This window comes from Lates calcarifer, linkage group LG5, assembly GCF_001640805.2.
Source record: "Lates calcarifer isolate ASB-BC8 linkage group LG5, TLL_Latcal_v3, whole genome shotgun sequence".
Taxonomy (NCBI): domain Eukaryota; kingdom Metazoa; phylum Chordata; class Actinopteri; family Centropomidae; genus Lates; species Lates calcarifer.
The window spans coordinates 8,046,138-8,062,335 of record NC_066837.1 but is presented as its reverse complement, the minus strand read 5'-3'; the positions used below and the strand labels follow the sequence as shown (position 1 = coordinate 8,062,335).

At 43.6% G+C, this 16,198-nt stretch overlaps 1 protein-coding gene across 3 annotated transcripts; it reads left to right on the top strand.

The window, feature by feature from the left end:
- Positions 1 to 763: 763 nt before the first annotated feature.
- On the top strand, positions 764 to 15,935 carry stox2a (storkhead box 2a). 3 transcript variants are annotated; one of them, XM_051070539.1, is made up of 5 exons: positions 1,381 to 1,520; positions 7,262 to 8,714; positions 10,329 to 10,481; positions 11,471 to 13,997; positions 15,637 to 15,935. In XM_051070539.1, the coding sequence occupies exons 3-5, from the start codon at positions 10,349 to 10,351 to the stop codon at positions 15,836 to 15,838; spliced, it is 2,862 nt and encodes a 953-aa protein (XP_050926496.1). In that variant the 5' UTR covers positions 1,381 to 1,520; positions 7,262 to 8,714; positions 10,329 to 10,348; the 3' UTR covers positions 15,839 to 15,935. The 3 variants fall into 3 exon arrangements, with proteins under 3 accessions (XP_018546442.1, XP_050926496.1, XP_018546443.1); XM_018690926.2 differs by lacking the exon at positions 7,262 to 8,714 and having other exon boundaries at positions 764 to 1,520; XM_018690927.2 differs by lacking the exon at positions 1,381 to 1,520 and having other exon boundaries at positions 6,198 to 8,714.
- The last annotated feature ends 263 nt before the right edge of the window (positions 15,936 to 16,198 follow it).

Below are 16,198 nucleotides of genomic sequence, written 5' to 3'. Positions count from 1 at the left end.
GCTACACCACCAGCAGTAGATGTGCAGCAACGAACAAACAACTCAAGTAAGTCTCAACAAACAACTGAACAGCGAGGTCGTGTAATATCTGGGTCCCCTTCTGGACGACCAGGTGCTGGGAATTCTTTTCTCACTCATGCCATCAAACTGTTAAATGCTCGGGATGAGGCAGCTGATGATCAGCCTTCCATATAATATTGGTGGGTGATGATGGTGCCCTTGTTGTGATGTCTGTTATGCAACGTGTAAAGCACTTTGAACTACCGCTGTGAAAGAAATGTGCTGTATAAATAAACTGCCTGTCCTCATTTGAACTGTTGATGATTGGGTGAGATGATGATGGCTGGATTTGCACCTGGTTTCATCTTCTGCTGTCATTGAGGTACGTGATTTTGTTTGAGTTCGTATGGGAGATGTATATGTATGCTTATTACATATGTATTTACATACAACCTAAGTTTGCATAGTTTTGTGATATGTTTTGTGTATTTTATCATTCTTTATATTTGTGTGTGTGTGTGTGTGTGTGTGTGTGTGTGTGTGTGTGTGTGTGTGTGTGTTCTGTGCTTCTTTACAGCAAATTTCTCACTTGGGAACAATAAAGTTACAATTGAAGTTGATATTGATATTATATCAGACAAGTGTTCCTATTTTCATGGCCACTTTTTTTTTATATCAGCGTTGAGCCACGCCTTTGCCAAACTCCTTTTTGTCTCTCGAGTTAAAGAGACCGGTGAACAGAGTTTCTAACAAAAAAAGGCTGACTTTGGTGGATTTCCAAAGTCCAAAGCAGGAGTTTACGAGTAACACCTGAACGCAGCACAAGTCCTCGCCTCTTTTGTCGCTGGAAATAGGCCCTAATACTCTTTGACAGTTGGGGATAGTTGGCTGCAGTGGACGGCGTGTCAGGTTGCTGATTTCCCTACTTTTACATGTCGCACCTGTGTTTCTAACGTCGCGCTGCAGACTTTGGATCAGCGCAGTGTTTCTTTTACCACATGCGTCTATTTCATGTGTAAACTAGTCTAAGATTATCAGGGCAGTCTTGGTTAGACGTAAAAAAAAAAAAAAAATCTGCGTGGTATAAACAATGTCGTACAACTTAAAAAGCAGCAGTTTTCTTTAATTTCCACGTGGATGAACTTTGACTGACGCAGTAATGGAGAAGTTCCTCCAGATAGCTCCGCACTCTCTGGCTCTGGTGCTGTCGCAGGTTTACAGAAAAGGTGAAGAGGAGTCACCATCATCATCATCACCACCACCACCATCACCGGCCGTGCTCTCGGTTAAGTTACAGCATCACACCGGGTACGAGGTGTTCGCTAATTTCAAAGCCGTAAACATGCAGCATTTCTGGAACAAGCCGCTGACGCACGCTCTCTCCGAAATCTTCTTCCTCGGCTGGATAGACGAACATGTGCTGCTGATCCAGGGCAAAGAAGTTCATCTGCAAGTCCTCAGGAACGGATGGACCAGGCGGACACTAAAACCGCCGCAGGGCTTTGACATCAAGTGCATAGGTGGGTATGTCTGTCCATCATGTCATTTCAGTGTAAGTGGGAGACATTTACAACAACACTATAACCCCAAACTAAGCAGAAAGTTGCAGAGGCATTAACGAGAACTGAGTGATTCCACTTAATCTTCCTTCCACGTGGATGTGTTTTGGGATCATGAGGAAAGGTGCTTGGGTTTTAGAGACAAAACCCAGAGAACTTTAGGAGAAGAAGAGTTATTAATGTGTTTGTAGACTAAAGTTTCCTCTCTTTTTTTGTTCAGTTTGGAAATTCATCTTGCATGATGACAAACAAGACCATAAAATTTAAATTAACTCTAGCTCTGCAAAGTCCAATAAAGGAATAATGACAAATAAATGAAGGGAAACCTTTCATAGCTGCCTATCTATCCCTGTGCATTGAAAGTACTTGGCATGTAGAAAATCATCAGTAACAGGACTGCATTAGAATGCCATCGTAGCATCGTAATGGTCAGCAGTCAGAGACCTGAGTTTTCATCCATTCTAACTTGAAGTGAAGATTTTCGGTCATTGATTTTCAGCCTGTTTAATACTCTAAACACCTTGTTTTGATTTATTTACCTGCGGTTTGTGGTTCTGCCGGTTGTTTCATGCTGATTTCCACGCCTCTTTAATTGTTGGCAAATGCGGATGATTGGCATTGAACCTAATATGATCCTCCCTCTTTGTAATATGAGTTAAAATACTATCCCCTGAGGTTTTTATATGATATCATGAGTGTGAGTGATGACAGGAGTTCCTCTGGCAGGTTGCATGAAGCCAGTTGAAGCTAGTCTGAGTTAAAAAAGTAGTTTAGGCACCATCTCACCTTATAACCCCAGCTACTTCATTTCATGTAGGCTTACTCATTCAGATAAAAGAGCCAGGACTGAAGCCCAGTTCGTTGCAGTTCAACATTCCCACACTCATACTCATCCTCTTTTGACAAGGCTATAATTCACTGTATGTGCTGGTACAGGTTTGGACGACTTGAGGTTGTCTGCAAGTCTAACCGTTGCACCCATCATACTGCCCTCACAACTTTGCCTGTCTTAGAGTGTGTGTGTGTGTGTGTGTGTGTGTGTGTGTGTGTGTGCTTGCGTGTGCGCAAAATAAGAGAGGCGTGCAGCATGTCACAGATGATTTAATTTTTGTTGGTTTCACAATAGAGTTTCGGTTTAGATCATCCATCCCACCAGTGAGCAGCATCAAACTGCAGCAGAAAAAAAAAAAACAGGAAAAGTTATGGAGCAGAGGGGAGTGATGATGAGGACCTTTAGGAGTCTTTTTGATACTTATCATATTACACATATTGCACCTTAATGAAAGCATATTAAAGTTTGCAATTTGAAGAGATGAAGCAGGGTTCACTTTATCCTACAAAGTTATTGACTATCAAGAAAACACTGTAGAAAATTTGGCAGCTAAAGAACTAGACATTTCTTCATGAGTTGGTGCAGACCAAAACAGAGCTAAAAGGAAAGTGAATATTGGACTTAAGGCATTCATTTGGAGCAATATATATAACTTTATAATGTGATTGTTGTCAGTGTTGCAAATAACAAGTGGCTAAAAATGTATGTATGGCTGTTGTTTAAACCACCAAAAACTGATGAGACAAGCTACGTCAGGATCTTACAACTTAAGCTAAACAAGGGAAGGGGATGTTGTGCAGTACACACCTTTGAATTGGTTTTACAGATCTGCAAGTCATTAACAGATTACTTTCCAGACAAGAATTTGGGATTAGCCACTTTATGTATGTGTCAGCTCAACCTGCACACCTTCTGAAGAGCTACAGCGTTGACCAGACTCAATAGTTTTTTTTTGACTGAAGTGTAAATTTGAGGTTGTATTGACTGTTCAAACTCTTAAGTTGCTCTGTGTATGTTATCAGATTTCTGCACTGCACTGCTCGACGCTGATTGTATTGAAATGAAAAGCTGCAGTACCTCAGGATCTGTTATAGTCCAGAGTAAATCTTAAAATAGATTGTGATTGTGTGAAGCTGATTTGTTTCTGTCTCTGTCCAACAGAGGAGGCGACACTGATAAGCTCTGGAATGTTTGTCTTATAGCTAATAACTCACCAGACTCCATAATGCCTAAACCAACAGTGCTTATATATGCTTTTTGTGCAGATGCAAATGAGATATATAGACACTAGTATAGGATAGATATTAACATGGAATTTAACTTAGCTTAGGACCAATATAGGAGTCATGTTGTTGTGTTGCAGTGCATGTAATGCAACAGTCAAGAGGTGTTTTTCATACTCGCCCACGTGCTGGCCACATTATTAGGCAGCATAATCAATCTTTAGTTTAATAGTAAGGTCATGTGAATTCAACTGGCTGTTAAATTTTAACCTTTTTGCCTCTTTGAGTTCACTTGAAACTGTTCCCACATTTTTGTTCAGCTTAAAGCATCAAGAAGTCCTCATATTTTTAATTCCAGTTACTGTTTTCTTTCTTATGGTAAAAGTCCCAAAGAAGCGATAGTAGTATACAGATGAAAACCAGTGCAGTATTGATTTCTTTCTAGTGTGAGCTGCTCATTTCTGTGTGACTCATCCTCTTAGCTGCAATGTCAAGATGTTAGTTTGTGAGAGACAAGTTCAAACAAAGTTCAGACAAATTTTCACTAGACTTCTCACTACGTTTGTGGTCACTATTTGGCAATGTGTACATAACATGACAATATTGTATTTAATTAGCAAGGTTTTGCAATAAATGCATCTGGAGGGGTTTTTATGGACATGCATCGCACAAAAGTAACTTAGTCACAGGTATTATTGCTGCAGGGAAACAGGAACTGATTAAAATCCTTGTCACTAAAAAATAAAATCCAGTTTTGTCAAGTCTCAGTTGACAGGGTATTATTGTTTTGAAATACATTTTGATGTCAAACTTTTACACATAAAAAACCTAGACAGTACATAGTCTAGATTATCCACCAAACTGTCTGAGAATGTTTGATTTGGGCTGAGAGCCAAAAAGTAGCTGGATTAATTCATTTAGACAGAAGTTGTGGATTTTCAACTGTGTGGAAACAAAGTGTTTTTTAATGCTGACAATTCAATCTGATTAACTGAGGGACTTTGTATCCGTTAGCAGACTATAAACAATGGACTGGGAGGAGTGTGTGCTCCTAAGGAAGGAAAAGTGGAGCATTTGTTCAGGAAAACACTATTGCACTGCACTCCCAGCTACAGCCGACTCCTCCATTGAAAGGAAAGGGAGGGTCCCAGCAGAGAATTGGGGGAAACGTTTGACGCAGCAGAGAGACTTGTTGCCGTATGTATTAATATCAGATCAGGATGTGTTAGGTCTGCTGTTGTGGCAAAAATGCTTTTGTCTCTCTGTTTGGTGTCTGGCCTAAGGGGTAAACTTTTAAAAGAAGCGTGGTCACATTAATGGTCCACTGGAGGGCAGACCACCAGCAAAGAGAGGTTGGTTGAGGTTGTAGGCAGGGCCACAAAATCCTTTAGTGGTGGACCACTTATACTGGCCAACTGCGATCATGAACATCAGGGTATTATATTAATCTAAAGACAGTGTAACATCAGTGTACATTACATGTGTATGCAAGGATTACTTAATTTTACAAATTTTACCGATAATAAAAATCCTAAAGTTCTGACTGGTAATGTAGCTAAAACCATACTACATAAACGTATATACACACACCCAGTCTTTATTAGATTAGTCATGTTTTACTCCAAGCTGATGTAGTGCACCTTCAAGACATTTGTTACACATAGCAACATTTTTTATTTTTTATTAGGATCCCACAAAAGATTTTTAGCTGGTAGAGTGGCACTGCGGCTGGCAATGTTGATTGGTCAGTAGGTCCACCAATATTAAACGGATTGCCGAAAGTTTGAAAGTTTCTACAGGTATTCATGCTCCCAAGAGGATGAATTGTTGAACTTTAGTAACCCGCTGACTTTTCATCCCGCGCCATCATCAGGTCAAATTTTCAGCTTGTCCAGTTTGGTTTTGGTTTATGACCAAATGTCCTTAAAACTAGTGATGGTTGACTCTGTGTTATATTGATGATTAGTAAAAAGTTAGCATGCTAACACACTAAGATGGAAACATTATACCTGCTTAACACCAACACATTAGCATTGTCACTGTGAGCACGTTAGCACGCTGATGTTACCATTTAGCTCAAGCACAGCTGTGGCTAAGTACCGCTTCACAGAGTTGCTAGCTTGCAACTGTACACGTCTCATTTTTAAGTAGGTCATGGCCATGACGTTTGGTAAACCTATGATGGTGCACATCAATAATAAATCATATTGGGGCTGCAATGAAGGAATTCTTTTCATCAGCAGAAGTTGCAGATTATTTTCTCAGTTAATTGCATAATGTTTTTGTCAGAAAATAGTAAAAGATTGATATTATAAGTCTCATAGCCTGAATCGATGTCTTGAAATTGCTGGTTTTACCTGACAAACAGTCCAAAGCCCAAAGACATTTGGGTCAGTGCCATATGACAACAAAAAGCAGCAAATCTATACATTTGAGAAGGTAGACTCAGGGAATGGAAAATAACTTAAACGATTAATAAGTTATTAAAATACTTGATTATTTTCTTTTGATTGATTAATCAGTTATCCAGTTCTAATTGCCTCACATTTGGCAGAACCAGGATTTTTCAGCAAGAATTGGACTCATTGTCGTCACTATACATAGATACATGTGTTTAAAAAAAAATGTCTCTCACTATCAGGAGATGATGCTATTTTCTCCCTAGTTTGTATAATTGTGTCTCAGAGCGTACTGAAGGATGTCAAATTGTCAGCAGCGATGCAGGAGTATTTTCTGTCCATGCAACAGACACTCGGTCCTCGTCTATGTGGTGTCTGTCTGCTTTCTATCTTGAGTAACTGGCTCTTTAAGGGAACAGCACTCAAAGGTAACAGCTATGAGATCATCGGCTTGCGTTGTCATGGCAACAAAGGCTGTTGCAGCACTACTGAGAAATAAAATGGCTGGCGTGGTGTCGCTCTCCCTCCTCCTCCTCCTCCTCCTTCTCCCTCCTTCCCTCTCCTCTTTCTCTTTGGTATCAGTGAACTGGAGCAGATTGGTTGTGACACTGTCCCCCCTCCACCCGTGCCCCGTCCTGCCCTTTCACTTTGCTCCTTATTCTGTCCCTCCAACCGTCCATTCACACTCCACACATGTGAGTCAGCAGTGAGCAGGAGCTGCCACTCTGGACATGATTAAGGTGATTGTTTGGGTTTTGTTTTGCCCCCCCACCCCCTCTATCGGGAGTTGAGCTGTTGTCCACACAGTTAAGTTACTGAATCAACTGGTGGAAAACACTGATGAGAAAGGCACAAATCAGCACCTCTAAAACAATTCCCTTTGGTTGGAGCTCTATTAAGTCCTTTAGATCTGGTCTCACTGTCAGGTGAGACACAGAAAGAGGACTGATGGCAGTTTAAGGGGCCCCTCATCCTTCAAGAGCAGAGCTAATAATACTTACAGGGTGAGGAAACAAGGAGGAAGGAGGATGAGGATGAAAATTTAGCCAAAAGGTTCAGAGCTCTTCCTTTACCCTGGACATCACCTGAGGGCTGGAATTTTTTATTTTTTTAAATTTGTCTGTGTGTGTGTGTGTGTGTTTTGAGCTGTTGATATTTGCTCTCCTTTCTGCCTTATGCATGTCCTCAATATCTCTCTCTCTCTCTCCCTCTCTCTCTCTTTCGCATCCTCTCCTCCCCTCCCCTCAGCCTCAATCACCCAGACACAGACGCATGCATGCTCACGCAGAATCGCGCGCAGCAGGCGGATGCGCGCATACACACTCTCTCCATCTCCCTCTCTCCCTCTCTCTCTCTCTCTCTCTCACACACACACTCACACACGTACACACACATACTCACACACCCTTCCTGGAGGTGCTGGGAGCAGCTGCAGCATTAGCGTTGAAAGAGATTTGCCGTTCACTGGAGTTTGCATCCCCCCTGTTAATGAATGGATGCTACGGCGATCAGCTCGGGAGCTTCTTCCGTTGGATTGCGGGAAACAGTGGATATCTATTCTTGAATTTATTTATTTATTTCTATGCTCTCCATTTTTTTCTCCCCACCCTCTCCTGGTGTGCTGTTGTCGAAAGGACGATGGGGTCTTGTGCTTGATCGGATAAAGATGGAGGTTAACAGTGGCATGTCCGGTGCTTGGCATACTACTGAGGTTTCACTGCCCATTAGGGTGAATGGAGCTTTTATTTCTGTTTTTTTTTAAGTGGGCTCTTTTGTTTTCCGGGGATCGGCCGAGCACTCCTGTGGTGAATTGAGCTATTGTCGAAGACTGGGCCTCTTAAAGCTTTGAATCTTTGACCATCCATCCATCCCCTCCTTTCCTTCCCCTGCTACCTTCTACTCAAAAACGGAACAAGCGGATCCCAAAACTGCCACTGAAATCTCTCCTCACCGTCCTCCTTGCTTCCAATGCCCCATTTCCCTCATCTCTACCCCTGCCCCCCCACCTCTCTCCTGCTCCCTCCTCCCACATCAGAGCGGCTACGTAATGTGCCTCCCTACGCATGCAAATGGGGATGCTACAAATGGTGGCTGGGACTGATGCCGATGAAAGGGTGATGCCTCGCGCAATCACCTGCACCTCTGCCGCCGCTGCCACCACTCCAGATCAGCCTGGGAGAGCCCAGCAGCCGATGACAACCACCCACAGTGCGAACACAGTCGTTTGTAGCTTGCTCGTGGATGTAAATGAGACGTGTGTATGTGTGTGAAGGTGCACACTGGTTCCTGCCATGTCTGGTGTGTGATCGCTCTAGCGGGACCTTCTCGCTGATGCGGGGGAGGCACTGAGCCTGAGGTTGGTCGACCTCCCCCTGCACATTCCCCCCTTCCCTCCTTCCCCCTCCCCCCCTCCCCCCCTGTCCCTCCTTCCCTCCCCATTCCACACCACCACCACCCCACCTCACCTTTACCCCAGAAGCCCCCGGGGGGGGGTGAAGGCCACCCAGTAAAAAGGGGTCACGATGAAGAAGAACCGCAGCAGCAATCTGCGGCGGGCCTGGCCCAGCTCGGAGCTCACCGAACGCCCACTGGAGCACAGTCTCACCCGTAGCGAGAAAGACATCCGTGTGCAGAAGCAGCATCTTCCTCCCCCTCCTCCTCCTCATTTCTCTCCGTCTCCCGCCAAGTTATCGTGCGCCAGGTGAGTCAGACACTCCCACCAGGACAAGCTCCACCCTCTCTACGCAGAGCTGCTTGGAGTTTGCAGCGACAGTTTGATTTGGAGGCAAAGGGCAGAGTTCAAAGTAGACAATATTTTCATGTTTTCAAGTCAGACGTGTCCACAACTTTCCCTTTTCTTATTTAAATGTAGAGCTTCCCGTATATTATGGGTTTGGGTATATTATTTGATTCATTTGGCTTGTTTAAAAAAATTCATTTGAATTGTACCTCAGTGGTCTGACATTTCTTTCGTATTTACTGATCCATATTTTAAAACAAAAATAAAACCAATGTTAAAACACAAAAATTTACACTTTGTAGCATTTGAATGTTTTTTTTACAATGTATAATATTTTCCTGGAAGTTCAGTAGTTGTAAGATTGCATCACCTTTGTGCCAAATTTTGTGACACATTCTTGTGTTTGTTGAGTTTTCAAAAGGGCTTTGGCACCTCCATGATAATGAAAATCTGATCCTTTCAGTCCCTTTAATTTTAGACATTTCTGTATTTTTGCTTCATTATAAGCTGTGAAGCATGAACACTACAACCTCATTCCCACATTCCTTGGATATTTCTACACTCCAAAAAAAAAAACAAACAAAAAAAACATAAAAGCAAGAGATACAGATTCACTGGCAGATCCAGCTTTTCTCATGTTTACTAGAAACTGAGTAAAGCCTCGTAAAGCCACATAAAGCTTAAGGGGCTGTGATACTAAGCAGAGATAACGTCATCGTGTTGCTTAACTGACCATTCAGCTGAGCGTGTTGAAGCAGGGCCCTGCACAGACAGCACAGGTACGAGAGCTATGAGCAGTAACGGATGACAAAACTTTAAAACTGTGATCGATCAGGCAAAATTAATTCTGTAAAGTACCTGTGAATCTTAGAAAATGTAGTTAGATTAGAAATTATTAACAGATCAGACATCAAATATGGAGGATTTGAAGTTACAGTTCGGGCATCAAATTGAGTGATTCTCCATCGATCACCAGATTTAGGTCAGAGGAGAGGGTCACTACAGCACAGATGCTGCAGCTGTGGATTCAGTGCATTGCTTTACAACCTTTGAGTAGGGCAGATGTTTGCTCTCATAGGGGCTTGAAGCTGGGCCGGCTGGTTGTAGGATGATCTAATTTCCCACTACTGCTGACAGCAAAGCCAGCTTAATTCAACAAAGGCAACAGAGAGAATTTCTGCACGTAAGCTCTGAATGTGGTGCTAAAGTCAGTCGTGTTATGTTAAATTTGAACGTGTTGATTTTGAGTTACTGAGGGATTATGTGAGCGTCCTTTTGTGTTTGTCAGATGATGTGAATCGGGTAAAGATGTGGCAAAGATTCAGGTGATCTCACACTACGGCTACGGTTGCTGCAGCAGCTGCCTCGTTTTGCTAACCTACGAGGAATGAGAGGCTAAGGAAGCACAGAGAGGAGGGAGGGGTGGAGCTGTTCCAGGCAGCATGCAAACTGCTGCTGTTTGACCATTACATCATAGCTTCACACGCTGCGCCTGCTGTTCATTCATGATCTAACAGTTGTGCTTGTGCCTCCTCCTCCTCCTCCCTCCTCCTCCTCCTCCTCCTCCTGCTGCAGGTGACGTGTCTCCCATCAGTATGTCACCCATCAGCCAGTCACAGTTCATCCCGCTGGGGGAGATCTTGTGCCTGGCCATCTCTGCTATGAACTCTGCCCACAAGCCTGTCAACCAGGAGGCTCTGGTGGAGCACCTCACTGCCAGCTTCCCAGGTACGATCCCCTCACCTTGTTAAAATGGAACTGGATTAAAGCTTCAGTAAATACTGATCTAGAAATGATCATTTTTTGTGTTCCCTGCCATGGTTTGTCATCTCCTAATGTGTTGCCAGCTTTTTATTAATGGTCCCCTTACTAAATTCGCCAAGCAAACGATTTAAGATATAAACCTTAGTTAGTCTAAAACACATCAACTATAGAGGTCAGATTCACAGAGCAAAGTAAATATCTATGTAGCCTTTGAACATCTATTGATTTCACTTACTGGCATATTTCAGAGATGAATTAAGAACTGGATATATTCATTAAAACCTTGTATTGAAGGTAATGTTTGAAGGTTAATGAAGATTCAAATGATAATGTTTCATCAGGAATTTAGCTGAAATGATTAGTCAATTTGATAATTAATCAACAACAGAAAAACAAAAAAAATTGCTGGTGCCCACATTGTCCATGAACAACTGTATTTGTGATTCTGTACTGTGGATGCGCTGACATGTAATGATTTTATAACAACCAATACACTAAACAAAAAATTCAGTGTCCTATTTTAACGGTTTTGAACTTAAGCAACGTGTCAAGACTTTTCAGTAAATTCAGTAATATACAATATTGGTTAAATAGCCTAAGATGCACAAAAACACAGTGATCATCTTCAGCTAACACAAGGTTTAAGAGAACAGTTTTAACCACTGCATTCCTCAGAGAGCAAAGGAGCTGAATATATATATATATAAATATATAAATACATATATAAATATAAATACATATATAAAGATGATTTATCTGATAGCAGTTCTCACAGTGCAAGACAGAGAAATCTCTCAATTATGACCGGTTTTAAAATGGGCAAAAAGAGACTGTATTTAAACAAAAAAAAAAGTTTTTTAAAATATATATTTTTTAAAAATTGCTTAAAAAAAGGTCCCTTAAAATAAATACAAAACTGTGCCTCAACTTCATCTTATCTGTGTTTCCTGTAGGCGTGCCTACACCCAGCTCAGAGGTTCTGCGACATACCCTGAACATGCTGGTGCGAGAGAGGAAGATCTACCCAACTCCAGAGGGCTACTTCATTGTCACTCCCCAGACCTACTTTATCACTCCCTCCCTCATCAGAACCAACAACAAGTGGTATCACCTGGATGATCGGCTGCCAGAGCGTCAACCGCAACAACAACAGCAGCAGCAGCAGCAACCTCAGCAATGCACTTCGCCTCAGTCTGGCAACGTCACTCCGTCCACACCTGGCTGCCTGAGAGAGAGGCCTCCTCGCAAGAATCACAGTGACTCATACAATTCCTATCGCGAAGACCCCTCCAGACTTCACGCCTCTGCGCTCCAAAGTAAGTCACCCAAGGAGCACAGGGGAGATTCCTATCAAAGTAAGCCACCTAAGGATCACAGTGGGGAACCTCCACCGAGCACGTCAGCCAAGGAGCACCGAGGAGAACCGCCTTCATACCCCTATCCCCCACTTCCCACCTCCCCCCCTGCCCAGCAGCAACCGCCGCCTCAAGATCCAGCTGATAAGAGCAAAAACATCACTTCTTTTCCTTATAAAACTGACACTTTGACCAAAAAGAAAGAAGGAAGTGGTGGCAGCGGAAGTGGCGAGAAGCAATCCAAAAGGTTTGGACTCAGGCTGTTCAGACTGAGTTTCAAGAAGGACAAAATGCGGCAGCTGGCCACCTTCTCAGCCCAGTTCCCCCCGGAAGAGTGGCCTCTTCGTGACGAGGATGTGCCGACCACGCCCATTCCCCGCGAGGTGGAGATGGAGATTATCCGCCGAATCAACCCCGACCTAACAGTGGAGAATGTGGCGAGGCACACGGCTGTGATGAAGAGGCTGGAGGAAGAGCGTACGCAGAAGAACAAGGCGGGCTCTTCGGCCCAGCACAGTGCACGCAGCAGGAGGGGAAGGGGCCACCGGAGGGCTCCACATGGTAAGTCCCGCTCTCATAGCAAACCCCGGACCTCTAGGGGAGACCCCTCTGAGGGTTCAAACTGGGACCTCGTGTTCATGGAAAGAGATTACCGCTTCTTTAGCCACTCATTGGTTCGCTCGCCTCGGGAGGCCATGTACACCCTGGAGCGCAGGCGGAGTGGAGGTGCAACGTACCTGGTCCACAGCAACCCCAACATTACTGAATCGTACTGCCCTGTTACCCCCGAGTGGGATGTGTCTGGGGAGCTGGCTAAGAGACGGACAGAGATGCCCTTCCCTGAGCCGTCACGTGGAACGTGCCAGTCCAGGGTGCAAAGAAGTCACAGTCACAATCAGGACAGGAAGTCGCGTCAGGAGAGGTCTGATCAAGCTAAAGAACGATCTCGGTCCATGGACAACTCCCTCAAGGGCCTGTCACTGGGTGCGCCAGAAGACTTTGAACCCAGTCTGGAGGAGCGTAGTCATTACTACACTGATGACGGTACCCTGCGGGCCACACAGAAGTCCTCCCACTACTCAAGGATCATGTTCTCTGCTGCTAAGTTCCACTCTGATTTTAATGTGCCTGATTTGGGGAAAGGGAGTTTGGACGAGTCGAGGATCCGGAGTACGATGGAGAGGAACAAAAGCAGAGACAGCTTGCCAACGTACAATGAGCTAATGGGACTTTCTCCTAAGCCCTCAACAGATGAGTACTTCCAGTGCAATACGTCAAATGAAACAATCCTAACTGCCCCTTCGCCTCAGGCAAAATCAGAATATGACACATTAACCTCATCAGGGGGACTCCGAAAGGGCTCTCCGGCTGACCGCCAAACGCCTCACCTCACCTCTCCTCATACGATGGAGTACAAAGAGGACTTGTCGGCAGCAAAGGGACAGAATGGCTCGGTGCGACTGACACCAAGCCAGACGCCGGAGCCAGTGCAAAATGCCCGTTTGACGCCACACCAACACAACGTAGATCCCGGAGGGGGAGGGAGCAGTATGGTGATCAAGAGGAAAGAGATCTTCAGCAAGGACACTTTGTTCAAACCTCCACACAATGCCTTGTCCACAGGCTATGTGGACAGCAGCTACACCAAGTCCGGCACATTGCGGAAAGCCTCACATGCCAAATCAACAGAGGCCCTAGACAATCCTGAGCCCCAGCAGCCTTCCAATTCAGCCACTTCCTCAGCGTCACCTGCAGTTTTACAGGGCTGCTTAGAGCCAACAGTCCCCTCCGCCTCCTTTGACTACTATAATGTATCAGACGACGAGGAAGAGGAAGAGGCAGAGGAGGACTCGCACAAAGAGTTGGCGACGGCAGAGGACAACAAAGACCACGGGGAAGGGGGTGGTAACAGTGGAGGCGGTGGTGGTGGTGGGGAGGGAACCATGCAGTGGCTCCTGGAGCGGGAAAAGGACCATGATCTGCAGCGGAAACTGGAGACCAATCTGACCTTACTCAGCCCCAAGGAGACAGAGAACAGCAGCAGCCAGAAGTCGGCCCACTCTGCCCGTTTGGACAGCATGGACAGCAGCAGTGTCACGGTGGACAGTGGATTCAACTCCCCCAGGTATGTGCAAAAAAAGGAACTACATATTATATAAAGCTGAAACTTGAACACAGTGGGATAGCAGAACCATTTCTTGCACCCCAACGCTAATTCACAGGTGTCATGGTGGTTATTTTGCTCTAGACAATTTCATGTTTTATTCACTCGATAACCTGCATTTGTATGAATGTGTTCACTGGAACGGATGATGCTCCCAAACAGTGATTGGCCCATCCATCAAAAAGGAGGATAAAGGCTGGTTTATGTAGTTACAGTACGATTCAGTTCTTCTCTTAATTTTATATATAATAACTGATGCCATAAAATCCACATTCAAACCCATAACAGGCAGAATTGCACTCTGGACATCAATACTACGCTTATCTTATAAAGGCTTGTACCAATTGTGCTTTTTTATTACATAAATTGTTGGTGAATCAAGGCATCCTGGCAGCTTAGTGGTTGGGAAGCATGTCATGCAACATCAGTGTCCATGGTTCAAGCCCAGCCAGGGACCTTTTTAAACCTGTCATCCCCCATCTCTTCCCATGTTTCCTGTCCACAGCACCAGTGTCCTGCTTCAACAGCAGTCCAATAGTAGGTCTGAGAGCCAAATCTCTCTCGATATTAGACACGTTTTTTGTGTCTAGGTGTGTCTAATGGTGTGCAGCAGTGCTATGCTCACACCTCATTGATTTTTGTGTAAAGCACATGCCTGAGACTGTAAACATGTAAATTAAAGGGTGCCCACCTACAAAATTAGATTCACAGATTTTGACATGCATGCATTACCACCAGATTCATGACGTAAACAATAAATCTGTTGGTTTGTCTGACTGAAATGGCATTTAAAGAAGTTGATGGTAATAAATTACTTTTGGAAGTGACTAATAACTGTATAATAACAAGACTATTTTGTCCCAACATTAAATGATACCGTGATTGTAAGAAGCCTATAAAAAAGTACATATGAACATCATGAATCATCTCAATGTTTCAGTATTTCTGCTCTTTTAATGAAAAATTAAAATGTAGCAGTTTGAAGAACCAAAGTAATGTTTACCAGATAGTTAAAGCGGTATTCCACCAATTTAGTATTGCACTGCTTTTTTTAATTAAGAAAATCAAAGCAGCACAGACAGAACTATCCTGTCTTTTATTGTTTAGTTCCAAAAACTTCCCAAATTGTAATTCAGTTACATTGTTCACTGGTCTCTCACATAGCTGACAGATATTTTTCTCAGGAGGTGGTAGAGACCAAAAACAGAGCAAAAAGTCTGAGAGGTTACACTGCCCCCAAGTGGCACAAACAAATATTATTGCATATATTCATGGTTTCTCCTCTTCTTCCTTTAATATATTTTTATTATTTCCTCTCTGTATATTTAAATATATTTTCAAGAAGAATGACATTTAAAAAAAAGCTTTTGTGCTGCCTTTCCTTCCTGGAAGGAATTTGCTTCTTTCATTATTCTTAGTAATTTCAATTTATCTGCTTCTTTCAAAATATGTTGTAAAATAGTTTGGATTTTAATGGTATTCCTCTATCTTGCCAAGCACCACTTATGCTGTACACAAATAGATTTTTTCATCAGGTATTTTAATTCGTGGTGTATTTTGAAAGCATGTGACTTTTTATTTTTTTATTTATGTTGTGCAGGACACGTGAAAGCCTTGCATCCAACACATCCAGCATTGTGGAAAGCAATAGACGGCAGAATCCAGCGCTGAGCCCAGGCCACATTGGCACCAGTAGTATTGGACTGCCATTCAGCTTTCGCGCCATCCCAGAGCCCCCCACCACACAGCCTGAGAAACTCCAGAAGTCATCGAACTGCCTGGCCTCCATCACCAGCGTCTGACAGGCAGCACAGACTGAGACCGTGACGGTGGTGGAGGAGAGAGGAAGCGAGGCGTTCCACCATTTTGACCCTCACTTTTCCTCAACCAACATACACACATGCATACACAAAAAAAAAATAAAATAAAATAACACACACACACACATCTTCAGACTACTGAGAATCCATTTACTGGGACTGTTACAAAAACAGGCATGGCTTCAAGAGACTGTTCCCACAGCTTCAAGAACTTTACTGCAAAAAAAAGAGAAGAAAAACTACAGAATATCAAGACCACAGTAGGTGAAGAAACCTACCTGAACTACTTTGATTTTGGTGACATGGACTCTAGTTTGGCTTATATCAAGATTCTTGATTATT

Bases quoted from the DNA above. Each gene is read 5' to 3' on its own strand.
- stox2a (XM_018690926.2), top strand. From the start codon at position 1,160: ATGGAGAAGTTCCTCCAGATAGCTCCGCACTCTCTGGCTCTGGTGCTG. The intron at 10,482-11,470 runs GTACGATCCCCT...TGTTTCCTGTAG, and splicing joins CCTCACTGCCAGCTTCCCAG to GCGTGCCTACACCCAGCTCA. The intron at 13,998-15,636 runs GTATGTGCAAAA...TATGTTGTGCAG, and splicing joins AGTGGATTCAACTCCCCCAG to GACACGTGAAAGCCTTGCAT.